The 19,000-nt window shown below is 44.4% G+C and overlaps 1 protein-coding gene across 5 annotated transcripts in view; it reads right to left on the bottom strand.

Moving 5' to 3' along the window:
- NR3C2 (nuclear receptor subfamily 3 group C member 2) overlaps window positions 1–16,286 on the bottom strand; it is an 84,390-nt gene extending 68,104 nt beyond the window's left edge. For 2 of the 5 annotated variants that reach the window (XM_032955475.2, XM_076067429.1), the window contains exons 1-3: window positions 14,639–16,286; window positions 12,707–13,139; window positions 10,977–11,802 (exon numbers count right to left, since the gene is read on the bottom strand). In XM_032955475.2, coding sequence (XP_032811366.2) covers window positions 10,977–11,802; window positions 12,707–13,085 — 1,205 coding nt within the window. In that variant the 5' untranslated portion in view covers window positions 13,086–13,139; window positions 14,639–16,286. Of the gene's footprint in view, window positions 1–10,976; window positions 11,803–12,706; window positions 13,140–13,746; window positions 13,892–14,638 lie in introns of those variants that run through there. The other 3 variants (XM_032955479.2, XM_032955476.2, XM_032955478.2) reach the window with 3 other exon arrangements.
- Window positions 16,287–19,000: the final 2,714 nt, after the last annotated feature.

Below are 19,000 nucleotides of genomic sequence, written 5' to 3'. Positions count from 1 at the left end.
GTGGAGAAATAGGTTTGTGCATATCAATGGAGGAAGCTATTTAAATTGACCCAGGAGTGCACTGAGAGTCAGTGGTGGGATTTGAGTATTGGGGTGATGTGGCATTGATTACTTGCGTGGGCGACAATTCTACTTACTGGACATCAGTGAACTACTGGACATCTGTGAACAAGAGCTTTATAGCTCGTCGGATTACTCCTGTATAAATACACACTCTTATTAAGACTCTGAAAAAGCAGCATTCTTTGGGATCATCTAGAACTTGGAATGATGGATTTGTGGACACCAAGGAGAAGAGTTGCAAGAGTTGATTGGAAATGCGATGACGGCATGGATAAGCGTCTCCAGCAGCAGCTGGGGTAAGGAAATAGCAGATGCGAGAGATGTTGTGTGGATGGGACGTACAAGGTCCTGCAGAATTGAGATTTGAAAAGAGAAAAAGAACGAGATATCAAGGGCAACTCCAAGGTTTCAGACACAATGTGCCGTAAGTAACTTTGGCGCAAGCTTGTCTCCTCATCCAAGTACCCTTCTTAAATATATTTTGCTAAAATTGTTTATGAAATGTATGGCCGCTCATTGTTTGAAAATTGTTATTAATTCTAAATATTTATTTTCATTTTATCCAGGCCTTTGTGATAGTTTAAAAGATTGCACAATTTAAACTAAGTTAAATGTCATATTCTTGGTTCTTTCGGTAAAGTCACGTAGAAGGGAAACAATAAAATATATTTTGATTTAAAGCTTTCGTGACTGCAGTAATTCATATTCTTAGTTTTTTCGGTAAAGTCACGTTGAAGAGAAACAACAAAATAATAAAATATATATAAAACAATAAAAAATTCTCACGTTTCGACCATAACTCAAACGGTCATCTTCAGGTGTGTTGGTCTGCATACATTTATTTTTAAATATATTTTTATTATTTTATTTTTTCCCTTCTACGTGACTTTAAAAATAATAAAAATATATATTTGTTTCCCTTCTACGTGACTTTACCGAAAGAACCAAGAATATGAATCCCTGCAGTCACGAAAGCTTTAAATCAAAATTTAAGTTAAATGTCCTTTTAATAGTCTACAGAGGCTAGGCCTGATGGTATTTGAAAAGCAATGACCTTTGCTAGAATATGAACAAGTACATTTTTGCTCGGTGGTAGATAAACTTATCCAATTCCAGTTTGCTCTCATGTGGTTGGTTAGGCTCTTAGTCTTCATTAGAATTTATATAAATGCAATGAGGTTAGTGTTCTATAATTATTCCAAGCTAGTTTCATCACCATTTTGAATAGAACAATTGTCGAGGCATCATTCCACGCTTGAGGTAAATTAATTTGTGTCAAGATTTAGTAAAAAATAAATGTTCACAAATTTTGTTCAAACGAACAGTTCCACTTCTTTTATAATCTCCACAATTAAACCATTTTATTGTCCAGAAGCTTTCCTTTCTTTCCATACTGTGAAGGGCAAGTGTGGCATCTGGAACTTCCTCGTAATCATATGAAAATTAGTTGACTGCTGGCATAAACGATATTTTTTTTTGATAAACCTGCATACAATTTGTCCACAAATGTTAAGAATCTGTCATGCATTATGATCCTATCTCTCTGTCCCTAAGGCACATCTCACTTGAAGAACTTATTAAACAGAAGGCTACAAAGTTAGGCTCAAGAGATATATATGACCTAAAGACAAGTCGGGTGCAAAAAAGTTTGCTAAAACAATAAAGATACCAGTTGGAGGGACATAACTGGAAAACACTTCACAGAGTATGGAGATCTATGGCAGTTATTGGCCGTGGACCAGGATCAAAAAGATGATCAATAGAGACGACAACAAGCGAGATCACTGATATATTTCAGGAAATTCAAACTTGATAATAATTAGGCAGACCGGAATCAAAAATATATATTGCTTAAACGCGTAATGCGACTTCAAACACGCCGGTTTGCTGAATTTAAGCCAGCTCAGAAGCTGAGCACCAACCGTGACCAAAGTGAATAAAACAAGGAAGTCATCCACTCGCTTTTAAACTCACGGGCCGAGCGATCATTGCAAGATCATCAACGCTGGGTGTTAAGGTATGCAGCAAGCAGAGAAGCACAGTGGCTCGGAAAACAGACAGATGGGCTAGACGTATGTATATTTCTCAACTTCTTTCGCACCGCACGTAGCCAAAGGGTGCTGATCGGAGGCGTTGTTGTTGAAGTTTAATAAACAAGCCAGAACTGTGCAGCTGAGCGGAGATTGGCACAATAGTGAAGAGAGAAAAAATTGTGGAAAGCGAGAAGAATGAAACACACGTGTAGACGTTGACTGTGGTGCAGGACAGGGCAGTGTGGAAAAGGTGGGAAAGGACAGCGGACCCCTCATGAGTGGGACAAACGCGTGGAAGAAGAAGAAACGCGTGAACTGTGAAAATTATCTCCCAAAAAAAAGTACCGCACCTACATCAGCCATACCCCTACAAAATCATGAGCGGTGGCTACAAATGAATGACATGTTAAGTGCATGTCAAACTGTTCTCGAAACAAATTCAGTCACGTGAGAGGCATACATTTGGCGATATCTCCAGCACCGTGCGTGCTTGTCCAATAAAAACTTGCGGAGATTTAATTTCCACTAAACCATGCCTTTGCCATAGTTCACTTCTATTGGTTTTTATGATGACTGTCATTAGAAAATCTGAAATGTTTAATGTTCTCATTATTTATGTTTATGCCATTTCTGTGTAAACATTGAGTAAATAGGTCTGCTAATTTTGCTCCAACAAACTGGTTGCGCTTCTTTGATCGTATCCAGAGTTATTAAGCCAATCGGGTCCAGGAGATTTATATTTTTTTCTCCACTGTAAAACGGGAGAAATGAACTTCCTCCTCTTCATGTGATAAATGGTTTGATTTCCGAGATATATAAGATGAGGGAGGCAGAGTATGTATACCAAGTCCACTTATTTCAGGCAGACTGGGATCAAAATTATGAAATAAAGATGAATTTGCAAAAATAAACTTGCTAATGAAAAAACGTGAATATACTAATGTATATATACCAATGTATACCAAATATACCCAAGGGAAATGGATTCCAGTGTATATGATCTACTTTGAGATTTTAAAAAATGTGTAATAAAAGCTAAAAGTGTGCCAAGAACAGTCTCATCTTTGGAATAACACCGAGAACGAAAAGGGAGCGTACAGATGAGCAGTGGATAGATCACAGCTGATAATGACAGACGAAGATGAAACCAAACATGACAATTTAGCTTAGCCTCGGCAAAAAAGACATGTTAGAATGTTACCAAAAGGGCTCAAAAGCAACAGTAAACTTCCTGTAGCGTAGGTCGACTTCCCACACCAGAAGGTGGTCTATGCCTTTCTGGGAAAAGTGACACTTTGTAGAGTGTGTACAACAGTGACGTCAAGGCAGGCTCTACCGCTGCACATGCCTTCTGGGGTCAATAGAAAATCCCTCATGGACAGCTGACAGCCTCAGTGGCGTGCATTACTTCTTTCCTGTAGTGTAATTCACTCCTAGAGGCATTCATAAATAAATAAACACCCTTTATCAAATATTAAATCACGCCTTTTTCATGAATACCAACTAAACGTTATTTCCCATTGCTTTTAGCAACGGATAATGAATGCAAAACTTACTACAATTGAATTTATCAAATATTCAGGTAATATGGCAAAGCTTTTGAAGGATTTACTTAAGCCAGGCTTTATTTCCATATTAAGCAATACTTGCTTACAGCGAAGCACCAATCACAAATAATTAATCTGCAGTTGCCATGAACTCAATCACTGCTAAGATATACTAAGCACAAGCCCTTGGCTGGTTTCTGTGCTAAGATTTGTTTTACTTTGTTCCACTTCCTCTGCATCACTGCCCCCCTGCCTCCTCACAAGCTTTTCTCAGCTCTAGACAGATAGCCAGACTTCCCTCAAATCACCCAAGCACAGTTGAGGAAAGCCCACAGCAAAGCTTATCGATATTCTGTAAGAGCATTAGAAGGGTGGGGCCGAAAAGTGGTGGCATTACGACTTAACATCTTTTACTCAAATGGGCAGCTTTAGAGCTTTAGCTTTGACCCAGAAAGCAATCCGCGCACCTTTCTGCAATGCAGCTCATGCAGACATACCATCAAGCGAGGTTTTTTTTCCTGTCCGGGCTGCACTGCACAAAACCAAGCGCTCCATCTCACCCCTAACTGACACACTTCAGGTTCTGACTAGAACCCAAGACAAGAGTTCTGCTCATTGTGCATTATCATCATATGCAGCATTGATCCACTGCTGGACAAAAACAATCATCGAAAAGCCATAGCAATCCCTCACGGTCTCACAATGCAACGATCAATCTAGCTCCTACATTGGATGCCCTATTCGATGTGTTCCATCCATTGGCCGCCATTCCTTCATCGATCGTGACCATCGGCCATCATTCCTTCTTATGAACATTTTTTTTATTTCACCAGGTAAGGTCCACTGAGCTATGTAGAGCTCTTTTTCAGAAGCGACCTGGCGACAAATAATAGCTCAACGAAGTGGCTTATCATGTGGAAATTGATAGCAGCCAAATATTCTTAAACGCACGCCGATTCTAAATGTGGAGGGACAAACTGGAGAACCCAGAGAAAAATCACACGGCCACGGGGAGAGAGATTCGCAAACTCTGAACATACAACAGGCGTCAGGGTTGGCATCGAACCCACGACCTCCTGTGTACCAGGCGAGGTGGTTACAATCTCGCTGTCGTGGCACCATTGACATGTACTATCCAAACCCACTTACGTTTCTTGAAAGTCAATGTCTCTACCCTGTGTATGTTATCTGTTCCGCGAGTTCCTATGTATGTCAGCGTAATTCAAAGCACGCACCTTTCCATGCTTATTTGTGCCCTTTTCGGCTTTTATTCCATGCTCTTTATCAACGTCTACATTTCAAATTTATCTTGAAACGAAAGCATTGTATCTTTAATTAAGTTATTGAATAATTTCCAATAGTTAAATTCCATTGTCTTGTTTTAATGACAATGTAATCAGCAATAAGCAATCAATTATATTTTCCCAATATTGTTTGCGCTTTTATTTATACAATCCAGTTTTCAGAAACCGTCTGCTATTGTCACTGTGAATAACGTTGGTAAAAGAGTGTATTCTTGTCTTCCGTACTCATATGCATTTTGTTACTTTCTTCATGCAATCTCAGTGTAGCAGCAAACATGACCTTGTAACCAATACTCCCGTGTGCATGCACTGTATTTGCAGTGCTGCAACGATGAACACATTCAAAATATTAAATCATTCTGCTGATACTCATCTAATTGTGCAAGTAAGAATCAATGACCTCTACTTTATAACTGCTTATTGTACTATCTATCCTACATTCAAACTACTACGGAGATATGTTGGACGATAAGGGCGAAGACAAAACCAGTTGATGAATGGAACCATTAACCCAAAACCCTAGGGAATCGTCCAAACGCGGAGTTTTTGTACATTTTTACTGTACAAAAACTTAGCTAAAACACTAGGGGTTGTTAGTCCCTGAGTAATCTATTATGTTGGTCAGACTCAACCGCTTGGCATGAATGATCAATAGCAGGCAAAGTTAGCCCCTGACATACTTCTTATGTTACTTATAGACCTGACCGCATGTATTTAATGATCGATTGCAGGCCAGGTGGTCAGAGAATGATAAAATCCCTGGACTCTCACGTGTTACAATGACAAAACAGCTCAACTCCAGTAATGGCACCGATGTTTTGTGGAGCCATTTTGCCTTCACGCAACCTCGAAATAATCAGACTCATCTGTGGAAAGCAACTTTTTCAGTGTTGATCTAAAAGAGTAACTCCCCTAGATATTTCGAAACTAAGTTTTGTAACTGCTAGGCTATAAAAGACAAGAATGGGACTTTCCATAGTAAGGCCAAACAGCACAATACTCCAGCCTTCTACGTAGCTTGGCGTACCACCTTTACTCCTTGATTGGAGAATGACAGCCTGGAGGGGTTCAAAACACTTGAGTCGGTGTGACTTTAAATGAGCCATCTGAGAAATCATGCTCGGTACTTTAGTGTTCAACTCAATTAAACAAAAACATCTAGTTCAAATCGCGGAGCTTATAAAAATGAATATGGGTTTGTAGTAAGTCGGCAGTGGTTACGCTATCACATTATGAGCCTTACAATAGCACTATGGCATTTCAACTTTTTGGGTTGAGTAAGCATTCCCCGGGTTCTTTGAGTGAGAAAACACTTTACCTCTGCCTCTCACGTCTCGCAACATTAATAAAGCCCGGGGTTTGTAAACATATAATACTCAACTACGAGGTAATTGTCATTATCAGCCACTGCTGAATGAAGGCCTCCTCAAGGAAATCGCTATCTCTCACGTCCTGCGATGTAACGATTCACCCACGGCCTGGCCAAGAACTTATTTTACGTATTTATTTTTCTGCGATTTGCTTTCCTTTCATACACTTTGCGCTCCGATGGTTTGTTGCTGTAACTTTCTGACCTGCCCCGCCTGGACATCTGTGGTTCTGATTCCGATTACAGCACTCCATCTCCTCGGTGGATGGTCCTCTTCGATACATTCCCACACATCGGCTGCGATGCCATTGTTATTTTCGACAATCATTCCTTCGAGACTTCATGCGTCCAGGCCAAGCAACACTTTTCTCAACAGTCTAGGTACGTTCTGAATTAAACAGTTATTCCTCTACATATTACAACACTTCAGGCAACCATGCACGAATTGTGCAAAGTCACCCTAAAATACTGTACTGACAAAGGAGACCGTGCGTAGTCAAGGGAAACAAACCATAACAATAAATGATATTCAAACTGTTCGTCAGCTTTCCGAATGGGCAGTTTCACTCGCAGGGTCTCATGAACCAAATATTTATGATAAATTGAACTTTATTTCACTGAAGCCATGATGCGTTTTTAGTGAGGCCTACTGCAGCGTACTTTTAAGAAACAAACCGTTCTATGAAGCACCGATTAACATAGCTAAATCGTATCAATGAAAAAGGTAATTTTTTTTGTCTTTAGTTTTGACGTAATATTTGCTTTGACATTTCGGGGTGCGCTAAAAACGTAAATAAATCGGCACGGCTCCTGCTTAAAATCGGGAGCGTTGTTAGACGGTATTCCTGCAGCTGACACGCAACACATCTGCACCTGTGGATTCAAAGCCCTGCATTTCATTCATGCGCGTCCCCCTTCTGCTGCTGCGATTAGAATACAAAAAAATACCAGATTTCAGTTTCCTTTTTTTCAACAAATAAAAAAAACCTCACAATGTGTCTCAAAATTGACGTTTTGCACAAGTTGATGTTCGCCAATTGTGCAGTGCTGTTGATGTGAAATTAGATTACCAATGTTTGCTTACTCTGGGAGTTGAAATTCGTTTCCCCCCCTTTGTGTCTCTTGCACTACCGACTGTGCCATGCTAGGTGACAATCTGTAAACTTCAACCGTGGGTAGAAAAGGTTTCGGGCAATAAAATCTCTCCGTGCACCAGCCCGTACTAAGCACACCGTGGAAATGCATGAGTCACAAGTGTTAAGTCTATGGAGTTGTTTGGGGTACTACGACTTTCTTTACATGTAGGTCTCACTAGTAGTGTCCCTGTTTGCCCATCTGTGCCAAGTCCCATTTGCAATGTGAATATGGAGTACGGTTACAAGCTATTTATTTAAAGGGACTACAAAAATTAATGGGAGAAATTTGTTGCTTTCATTTCTATTCACGTTTAAAAACAAAACCATGTTTATACGATAGCTAGTGAGACGTGCCAACAATAAAAACATTTGGCAGCTTGCGTTGCTCACGAGCGCATTAACTTTACAGTGCGTGTTTAATTGAATTTTGCTACCCCCTTTCTATGCTCAGATATAGGGCAACTGTATAAAATAATTGGCCCGAGATTTAGAAGTTTATCTTTTTTAAAGTGAAAGCACTGCCATTTTTTCGGCCATTGCTTGCGTTTTGTATGCCACAGCCAATGAACTGCTCCTTACATTTTAATCAACCTACAACCGAAATGGCCACTCCCAATGTGAGAGGCCAGGAAACAGTACGACTGGCAGGGATTTTTTTTGTTTAAAGCTAAACGTCGACAAATTTAACATAATTATGACTCCAAATACATCTTTCGTATTCACCCCCCCCCCCAAGCTTAACTATATTTTAACAAATATAATACATTATTGAAAGGCTTTGTAGGCACCGTTGAGAAGTTTACAGCAACCAGGGTGTATAAAACTCCCGATGCAAGTTGCAGAACTTAAATACTCACAACGTGGGTCAATTCACATATTCATAACAAGGCTTCCAATACTAAGCGAGAAACAACCCACACACACACACAAAAAGCACGGCTTATTAATGCAACCGGACCGCACTAAAAAAAAAACCTTTCCCTTGAATGCTCCCAGTCGCGGGGAGTAGCCTCGCCGCGTGTGTGAAGGTAAATGGTGGAAGGCCATTTCTAGGTTTTCCAAATACAGCACTGCATGTCCTTCGACAGATGACCTCCCAATCAAGCATTTATGTCAACTTTAAATGCCACATTCTTCATCCCACTTTTTTTTTTTAAAGCAGAACACGCAAGCTGCACCCAAATTGCTGATAAACATGCTGGATTTACAGTGTGAAAGAATCACGTACATGTACAGTCCCTTCGTCAATCCCACTGCTGGATGATGGCCTCTCCCAGCCATTGCAGGTTCTGGGGGGTTTTGACCATACTTCACCACTCTGGTCAGAGCGGGTTTGTAATGGCAGGCAGCACACTTGAACAGAATACAGGACAGCAATGGATGTTTTTCTGTGCTGCCCCTCTACTGCCAACAATGTTGACCAATAGGAGCATTTCCGTTTAGAGACCAGTGATTTTATATTCACTAACAAATGTATGATCGCTCCACTGAACTTCTTTGAAAAAGCCAAACAATCTATTTAAGAAAATGCAAGTGCATCAATGTTTAATAACTTACATTCCAAAAGATTGGTTGTGCTATTCGTTGGATAAAAAAATATATACTTCGGGGGCCTAAATCTTTTAGTTACAATACAGTGTTGAAGTGTAAGGGAATCTTGAACATTGTGAAACAATTGATAAATTCACCGTTCAAAGCACTAACTTGACACCTATTAGTTACTATCAAGGCTGGAGCTATAGTCACAGATCGGCACGGCACTGCTTGGGTGATATTGCAAAATCAAGCTTTATCCTTGTTAATGTCCCTGCAATCCAAAGCCAGTCTTCTCAATCTGGCCAATCCCTTCGTCTAGGGTTCCAAAACAAAATATATTCTGAGGCTAAATTATTTTTTTGGCACCAAGGACATGCACAAGGCCATAACCAAACTCCATTGTAGTCAACCCCTGCGCTGCATTAATCAGCCAAAGGAGGCTTGGTTAACGCTGTCAGTCTACGACCAGCAATGGGAGTTCATAAATATATATTTTAATACACAGAACAGCTTTGTTCTTATCGATTTAAAATTGGTAAAAGATTTCGTCACTGCTCATGTACAGCTTGTGATAGAGATAACCACTTTGCCCAGGAAATGACATTTCAAAGAATCTAGGATTTGTTCTTTCCAATTTCTATGAAAAGATTTTCATATTTGAGATATAAAATTACATCTAGACAATTTGAAAACAAAATTAGCAAAATGGTGTCCACACAGATGGAAACCCAGCGATTATAACTTGAATTGTATCACATTTACAATTGCTAATACACTTTCATAATATATTCCCATGAGTCAAGTTTTAAAATAATCATATCTTAAAGAGGCATTTCATACTCACCTGGATCACAAGCCATTTAAGCCAGCAATCACACAATTAACGAACAAACTTAAACAGCTATAGGATGACATACTTCTAACAACGTGATTAGCATTTTTAACTTGATCCATTTTGAACCAGACAGCTTTAACTACTTTTAAGTCAAATTGCTACTTGTCCGACAGTAATGTAATGGCGAAATGGATGAAAACCACATTTAATGTCATATGTAAATGACGTACTGTATACATCTACAATAAACGACTTCAATGACAAACAGCAGCAGCGAATTAACTACTTACTTTCCCCGCCTTTGCGACGGTAGTCACGACTGCTACCGTGCGTCACACACCAGGAGGAATCACTCGACGCCAAGCTCAATTCGCCTAAAATGTGGCTAAAGTAGGGTGGCAATGCCACCGAAATGCCCCTTGGCTAAAAACGTGCGTTTGCAGTACAATGCAAATGGTGCAGCAGTGTGTGCGCAAATGTACAGCCCCACCTCATACCACATGCTACCCGGCAGCCGGTGATGCAGGTCAGCTCAATCATTATTTAATATACACTATACATGATTGCCGCATGCGAGTGAAATGCTATCATTCCAGTTTGAAGCTTACAGCCGGTTTCTTTCTATTGCTGGTTCATGTTCTATGCTCACCGATGGTCGAGGTTTATATTTCTATCCATTGTAAAATTCTACATTTGAGTCATCCTGTGCACTTCGTTTTTTTTTGGAATCCGAGTTAATATAAATAAATGATTGCATCTGTAGATGCTGCAAATGCTAACTGTTGAGTCGCGTATTTGCCACTGTTCGAGCACATCACAGAGATGTTAGGCACTCACAACATGCGGTCATGGCTAACATCCTAAACACTGAAACGGGAAAACCGACAGCATGAATCAAATCAACTGACATTGGGGGTGGGGGAAAGAAACTTGATTCTGGGCAATAAGGGGGCTAAACTTGTTTTCTTTCATACCTGTACCCAGGGAAATCATTTTATAGGGCCCATTGATTTTGAAAGATGTGTACCCATCTTCTATTTCTGCAAGAGATTAAATTCTGCAAAATGCTGCGCGTCGGCACATTTTATTTTTTTGCTTTGCGCAAAAAATATATTTCACAACGTAAAATTGCACACGTGACACAAGCACTTACCTCGTGAAACCAGGGTAAGGAAATCCATCCTGTTGTACTCCATTGGGAGAAAGGAATCCAAAATTATTCCCATTTGAAAAGTTGGAGATGCCCGAGGCGGACGAGGTGGCAACGGACGGACGAAAGGATGTGGCAGATGCCGAGTAGGGCAACTGAAACTCCACCCCTTCCACGAATGGGGAGCCCGCTGCCACGGATGTGCTCATACTCATGGCGCAGTAGCTGAGTTCATCCAACTCTCTCTTAAGCACGCCCGGCGTGCAGATGTGTAAATCACAACCCGAGTCTTCCTCTTTGACGTTGGCACGACTCGCAGTGGTGTCACCCCTGGACGGACCCGGAAATGCCCCCCTTTCTGCGTGCCTCGCACTGGAGTCCATGTCCCCGTATGTGTGTAAATTCGAATCAAAACCCATCAGCTGAGGTCCCCCATATTCTGACGGACTCTCGAACGACTGGGGCTCCACCTTAATTGGCCTGTTTGGCTGCATGTTTCCATGAGAGAAGTGGCTACAATCTGCTCCAACGTCAGCTTCTGGTTTCATCAAAACATGTGTTTCTGAACGTTGCTGTGGCTGTTGTTTCTCCTGTTTCACAGAAATATTTGCTGACTGCTGATGAAGCTGCCGAGACTGCTGCTGCTGCTGTTGCTGCTGCTGCTGCTTCTGTTGTTGTTGCTGCGGCTTTGATCTGAGAGCTGCCGAAACAGGGCTTGCCATGCTTTCTTGAGCACCTGCAGAGTCGTCGCCAGGCTTAACACTTGGGAACGGGCTAACCCGTGGACCAACGTGGGAAAGGTTTGACGGCGAAGAGCGCAAGTCCTCACCTAAAAAGAAAACCGTATAATGACATACAGAGACATTCGCTTTAGTTCGTACATTTTATAACGTGTTAATAGGAATACAGCAAGCAGCGCATTTAATGGAACTTACGTGCTTTTCATTTTCACAAGGTCAGGTCATGGAATCTCCAGGGTTACTACTCATGAGATTCTGTGTTACTGGTAATTAAAGAAAAATACACCATTATCATATACATAACATTACTGTGTATGCAGATGTATATAAACTACACCATACCGTTGAAGAGGCAGATATAATGTAAAATCAAATTTGGTTCATGAATAAATCGTAATGCCTCCATTTTAAAAAGACCCACAGGAAATCAATAATGCATGCATCTTCCAATATCTTGGCATATGTCTTTGCATTTTATTACCAGCCCCAATTCTGCCACCAAGTGGCACACTTATTTCATTTGTGTATACATATTTAACAAAACATCAATATTATTGACTTGCCGAATCTACACGGTTACTTGCCATATTCTTCCTGTTTCATTGCCGCTGCCAAGTCAAGTGTGCTAGCATGACTCACACACACTCCATCTTCCTCCGCACAGCTCCAAACCGTAAACAGTGGCAAGATAGGTCTACCTTACCTGCCGTGATTATACTAAAGTACGGTACTCTGTACATTCTATTTATCGCATCACCATTCTAAGAATTGATACCGCCAGTGTGCCAATCGCAACAATGTCAAACTATAATTTGTCAGGGCTTTTCATTTACAGCGTTTATCCATAATTTCCAAGTCAATAACTCACGGCAAGTTCTCTTGCAAACTAGTCAAAATGCACATTATAAATCAAAATCCAACATCGCTGTATATATAAACAAATTTTCGACTACACACAAGCCGTGCTCGCCCTCGGCTGTGCCAATATCTCACCCTGAAAAATGGCCGCGTCAACGTCCTGAGAGCCTTCGCCGAGCAGGTCGAAGTTCCCACCATCGGCCATGTACAGCCCCATGGACTCCGCCACCGTCTTGAAGAGCTCCTCGGGCACCGAGGTTTCATCATCCAGGATGCAGAGGGAGGACACCTCGCTGTCCTGGACCAGTTCAGCCCACGAAGTTCCAGTACCACCGCCGGTCTTTTGTTGGCCTGGTCTCCCTGGCGAGCCCTGGTCCTCGGGGAAATCCATGTTGGAAAGTGGCCTCGTGTCCCACGTGAGCAATTTATCTTCTCTCTTCACCAACTCGGACTGCTTTTGGGTTAGAGGCTCCGGATACTGTTGTTGCTGCTGCACAGAGCCCTCAGTCCCCATTATCTTTCCGGATCGCTGGGAATCCGATCATGGAGGCACCGACACTTTCCAAATCTTACAGAAACAAAACAAAAAAACAGAAATGCCACACGCTTTAGTATTTTTGCAAAATATCAGTCATTCTAACTCGTGTTATATTCCGTGGTTGACATACAACACCGCGAGAGCAGAAGGCGCATGCGGTGTTACGGTGTGTTAACACCCAGAAGATGACAACATTAAAGGAAACGTAACTAGGTCACAGCGGTTTTTTTTAACTCATTATAGAGTAGCAAAACGACTCGAGACGACTTCATGCCTACCCCTAACACAAGACTAATATCCAACATACACTGGTTAGTGAATGTGCTTAACTTAACAGATTCGACATTGCATTTTGCGTCTATAGCATATTTGCTTTACAATGCATTATTTGCACAGCACGTAAACACAACACGAACGGCACACGTCTAAAATGTGTGGCACTTTGCGTGGCACATTACGGTAATGTATTTAAATACGGCAGTTCATCGCAACTCCACGGTGCGTTCACGGCACAGTATAACATTAAAAGTCGACACGCCGTTACACAGTTCACGCGCGCAGTAACACACCGCACAGCGACGTACACGTGCGTGAGTACACGTGCACTGCACTGTAAGTACAGTACGGTGCATCGTACCAGCTCATCGCAGGGGCGGCGTCGCGCTTTTACAGTACCAAAGTCTGCGTTTATTTACGTCCCGCCGACTAACCCAATTACAGCGCCACCAAACTCACGCGGCCGTCGTTGGCGCAGTTAACCCGTTCCAAGCCACCACACCCCGGCCGGGGCATGGCCATCCCGGCGGGGCATGGCCACCCCCCGGCCGGGGCATGGCCAAAGGGAGGGCCAGGAGGCAGACCAGACGCATTTGGAAACGCGTTAAAGGGCATGCAGTAGACTGACTGGAATGAAAAATGCTGGAGGGCTATGACATTGAGGGCTGCTAAAAAGGGAAGCCAGTCTGGTGAAGAGGCGTGCAGAAATGTGACAGAAGGGCTGAGAGCGAGGCAAGGAAGGGGGTCGTGGCATGGTAGGGAGAGCTGCGATGCAAGAAAGGCAGGGAAGGCTAGTTGAGATGGGAATGACTGGTAATAGGGTATTCGAATACTGTTAATTGGGCATGGCAGACATGAGGGCAAGATTAGACAGAAAGGCGGGCATGTTAATGGAAAAGCGAGCTGAAATGGAGAAGGCCAGGTGAGCTTTGAGATGACAGACAAGGGGGGGGGGGGGGGGGGGGTACACTGCGTGACTGTGGTAATTGAGGCAGTAGTGTCAGGAGGAGCTCGATATAAACAGGGTAGAGCAAGCGAGTTGGGGATGGGCAGGGTAGGCGGTTTAAGCAAACAAACAAAAAAAGGCAAGGGAAGACGGGCGGAGTGCTGAGCTTGAAGGGGGCAGGAGAGTTGGGAAGGGCAGGGCAAGGTGGGGAGGGGGAGCTGGGTCTGAGACTGTTCCGGCCGAGATATATGGGTCAGATGTGGCTGAGATGTGGGGCAGGGGAGACGCGGCCGGTTCACTCGCGCACCTCTTGCCCGCCGAGCGTCAATCTTCGTCCCGGTGGTGGAAATGGAATCGAAGCCTCTCGGTCCTCCTCCACCACCTCCTGGTGCTGTGAACAGCTCCAGTCCCTCTTCCACCTCTTCCTTCACTTAAGAGTTGCACCTCTTCTTTAGCCAATTTCTGACTTCCTCTGCTGCGTTCACGTCTCTTTAACCTCTCCCGTCAGTCCACCTGTTAACCTCTTCTCGCTTCTTCACCTCCTCTTCACCACCTTGTTTCCCTTCGAGTCACCTCAACCTAATTCACACTTCTCTTGGGATGTATTTCTCCTCCTACGCCTCCTCCGCTTCTTCCGCACCTCTTCTCCCCGAAATCCCGGGGGTTTTGTTGGGTTAATCGAAGCGCAGCGCTGACCAAACTTAAGCGGCGCTTACCAACAACTTAAGCGACGCGTTCGGGCCGGCGGCTGGACGACTTCCCACCACCCCCCCACTGCAGTCCACGTCCCCCCCCCACTACCACAACCACCACAGACGCAGTCGCCTCCCGGTGTCCGTCTCTCGTCTCCCCGTTGTAAAGCGGCCGCGTTCTCTCTCTCTCTATCTCCCCTTCGTTCTTTTCCTGCTGCGCAGCACTCCCTCCCCCCCGCGCGTCGCCACCAGTCGAGCCCGCGCTAGGCCGCAGGGCGCCCCGACCCTCGACCCGGGTGGGGGGGTGCCGGGAGCCCGAGGAGGATGGAGAGAGAGGTGGTGGTGGGGGGTAGGGAGAGAAGACGGAGCGGACGAACCCACGCCCGCCGCGACACTCGCCAAAGCGACTCGCTTTCAATCACAAAACGCCTATACAACTCGCAGACATGCACCTAGTACACAACTCGCAGACACAGCGGCAATCACTGCTGACAAATCCGACCACTAAAGCGCGAACCCCGCTTCGCCGTTCGCCAACTCACTTTGCCACCAACTCTTACAAACTCACCCGTCGCGATGCTCGATTCGTGCAGTTTAGTTTAGTCGCAGTAGTTAATAAGCGCTCACCTCCCTCCCACCCTCTCTCTCTCTACATAGCTACAACTACGAGCGATATCGCCACTAGCCGACGCTACTGTCGTCGACTTGTCAACTGTCGAAGGTTAACCCATAGCGAGAACTACGACTGATACTACCACCACCACCACCATTGCTGCCGATGTAACTACGATCTGCCACCCACCGATCGCGATGCCGAATTGTCACCGTTCACTCACCCGTCACCGGATCCCTACCTCCAAAGACCACCGCCGACAACTCCTACGGCTACCACCGTCGTAGTAGTCGTCGTTTTTGTCAACTCCCCAACCTTAACCAATCGCGCAGACACATACGCGCACTGTATGTATGCCTTTCCACTCTCTCTCTCTCTCGCACGCTCGCTCACTTTTTTAACATTGGTTTAAATGTTATTTTCCCACCCTTTCAAAATCTAGAATTGGGTCAATATTTGCGACGGTGGTCTTCGCGTACGGCAAATGGCCCTGGCGTTAAAAAAAATAACAGATTAAGAACTAATATAATACGTCTACGAAGTGTAACATTCGCCTCGGATATTTTTTTCCCCCCCTACGGTTCTTTTCGCTACGTCCGCCCGACCACGGGGCCGCTCTTGTTTACCGGGGAGGGAGGGGGGTAGGGGCGGGGCTGGAGGGGAGAGGGGCGGGGCTGTGTGGGGCTGAAGAAGGCGTGGCTAGCTGGAATGGGCGGGGCTATTACGGGGGCGGGAAGGTTTATTGCGAGGGGCGGGGGTGAGGGGTGGTTGAGGGTGTGGGCTGGAGACCCCCCCACTCCCCACCGCCTTCTCGCGCCAATAGACTTGGCGGGACAATGAGACGTGTTTGCGAGCGCCCATTGAGGCGACGGATTGAGGGGGTGACGATAACCTTCAGCTAAACAGTGGATTCATCGCGGTTGATCAAATAATGACGGTGATGATTATTAAGGCAAACGTATTAGCCAACGCTGTCGCGCGCGAGTTGACACGGTTGCTGTGACCTCCGCCCCCCCCCTGCAAAAAATATATATATATTTCGGGCTGAGTACACCTAGAGGACGCACCGCTTGCACGCGAGTTTGCAAGCAACAACAAAAAAAAAGAGGCGAATTTGGCGGGAATCGAACGCCGTCAGGGAGGGGCAGCAAGAGGGCACGCGCGCGCGCCCTCGCTGGCTCCCACGTGACGTCACCGCTATCCGGGAGTAGGCGATGCCCGCGTGACGTCACGTCCTAACGACGAGGGGAGGGGTTACGGGCGGGGGTGGCGGGGAGATATGTGCGGTGGGGGGGGAGGAAGGGGCGGGGCAGAGGAGGGGGTCGAATGGGTTCGTATGGGAGGGAGAATTGGGTTCAAGCGCGGGGAGGGGCAGCGCAGGGGGAGGGGGAAGAGGAGGGGGAAGAGGAGGGGGAGGGGTAGCGGAGGAGGGGAGGGGCTTCCGTGGGTGGCTGCGGCGGGGGAATGACGTCACGCCAGAGTTTCTTGTTGCGCGATTAACGCCGCCGCCGACGTCGCCATCAGCCCGGTTGTCATGGCAACCGCTGACAAACACCGCCACCTTTGTGCATATCCTCATTGCCATCGTCAAACTCGTCATCGTTATATCTGGGGTCTATTCATTTATTGACTTATTGGCGTCAACTCGAGAGCCACACCCCCACCCACCTCCCTCAAAGGTCTAACCTCTCATATGTGGTTTTTTTGGTCAAGGTCATACACAAACTGAGCTATAGTTTTTTTTCTCAATGCATAATCGTCATCATCATCAAACCTCATCACTAAATCTCAGCACCAGCACCGAATTTTCATCATCTTAACCACAAATATAAAATGTCATCAAATCGTAATCAAACCTCGTCACCAAATTTCATTATCGAATCTGAGCACCAAAACTCATAAATAAATCTCATCACCATACCTAATCACCAAACGTAAAAAATAAATATCACCACAAAATCGCATCACCAAAGCTCATCAAATATTTATCACCAAGCCTTATAAAGGATATTTAGCAAATATTTGCCACCACATCCATTCCAAAACCGCATCGCTAAATCATCACCAAACATCACGACAAAACTTAAATATTCAATGGTTCATCAGAATCACAAACATCACGTTACTAAATCTTCATCATAAAGCCTCAGTGCCTAATCTCATCACCAAATATTCCCGTACCAACACTGGCTTCATCCCATTGATCATCCATTGCTGCATGTGGAGACATGGGGACCACATATTTGCAGCGTCTCTAAAATGTTTGCCCGTAATGTGCCCTGTTCAGAGCCATTAATGAGACTGAAGAAGCGGTCCTGCAATTTGATATTATGAAACCTAGGTATAAGGCAGTTTTTGTGTTGATGCATTTTCCATAATTATAGTCCCAGTTGTACACTGCAAATGAAATGGATTACAGTGAGGAAAAAAAAGTATTTAATCCCCTGCTGATTTTGTACGTTTGCCCGCTGACAAAGAAATTATCAGTCTATAATTTTAATGGTAGGTTTAATTGATCAGTGAGAGACAATAACAACAACAAAATCCATAAAAATGCATGTCAAAAATGTTATAAATTGATTTGCATTTTAATGAGGGAAATAAGTATTTGACCCCCTCTCAATCAGAAAGATTTCTGGCTCCCAGGTGTCTTTTATACAGGTAACAAGCTGAGATTTGGAGCACACTCTTAAAGCGAGTGCTCCTAATCTCAGCTTGTTACCTGTATAAAAGACACCTGTCCACAGAAGCAATCAATCAGATTCCAAACTCTCCACCATGGCCAAGACCAAAGAGCTCTCCAAGGATGTCAGGGACAAGATTGTAGACCTACACAAGACTGGAATGGGCTACAAGACCATTGCCAAGCAGCTTGGTGAGAAGGTGACAACAGTTGGTGTGATTATTCGCAAATGGAAGAAACACAAAATAACTATCAATCTCCCTCGGCTTGGGGCTCCATGCAAGATCTCACCTCGTGGAGTTGCAATGATCATGAGAACGGTGAGGAATCAGCCCAGAACTACACGGGAGGATCTTGTCAATTATCTCAAGGCAGCTGGGACCATAGTCACCAAGAAAACAATTGGTAACACACTACGCCGTGAAGGACTGAAATCATGCAGCGCCCGCAAGGTCCCCCTGCTCAAGAAAGCACATATACATGCCCGTCTGAAGTTTGCCAATGAACATCTGAATGATTCAAAGGACAACTGGGTGAAAGTGTTGTGGTCAGATGAGACCAAAATGGAGCTCTTTGGCATCAACTCAACTCGCCGTGTTTGGAGGAGGAGGAATGCTGCCTATGACCCCAAGAACGCCATCCCCACCATCAAACATGGAAGGGGAAACATTATGCTTTGGG

This window comes from Petromyzon marinus, chromosome 16 (genome assembly GCF_048934315.1).
Source record: "Petromyzon marinus isolate PM22_M1 ecotype Great Lakes invasive population chromosome 16, UKy_Petmar_22M1.pri1.0, whole genome shotgun sequence".
Lineage (NCBI taxonomy): Eukaryota > Metazoa > Chordata > Hyperoartia > Petromyzontiformes > Petromyzontidae > Petromyzon > Petromyzon marinus.
The sequence above is the reverse complement of the archived record's forward strand: the minus strand, read 5'-3'. Positions and strand labels throughout refer to the sequence as shown.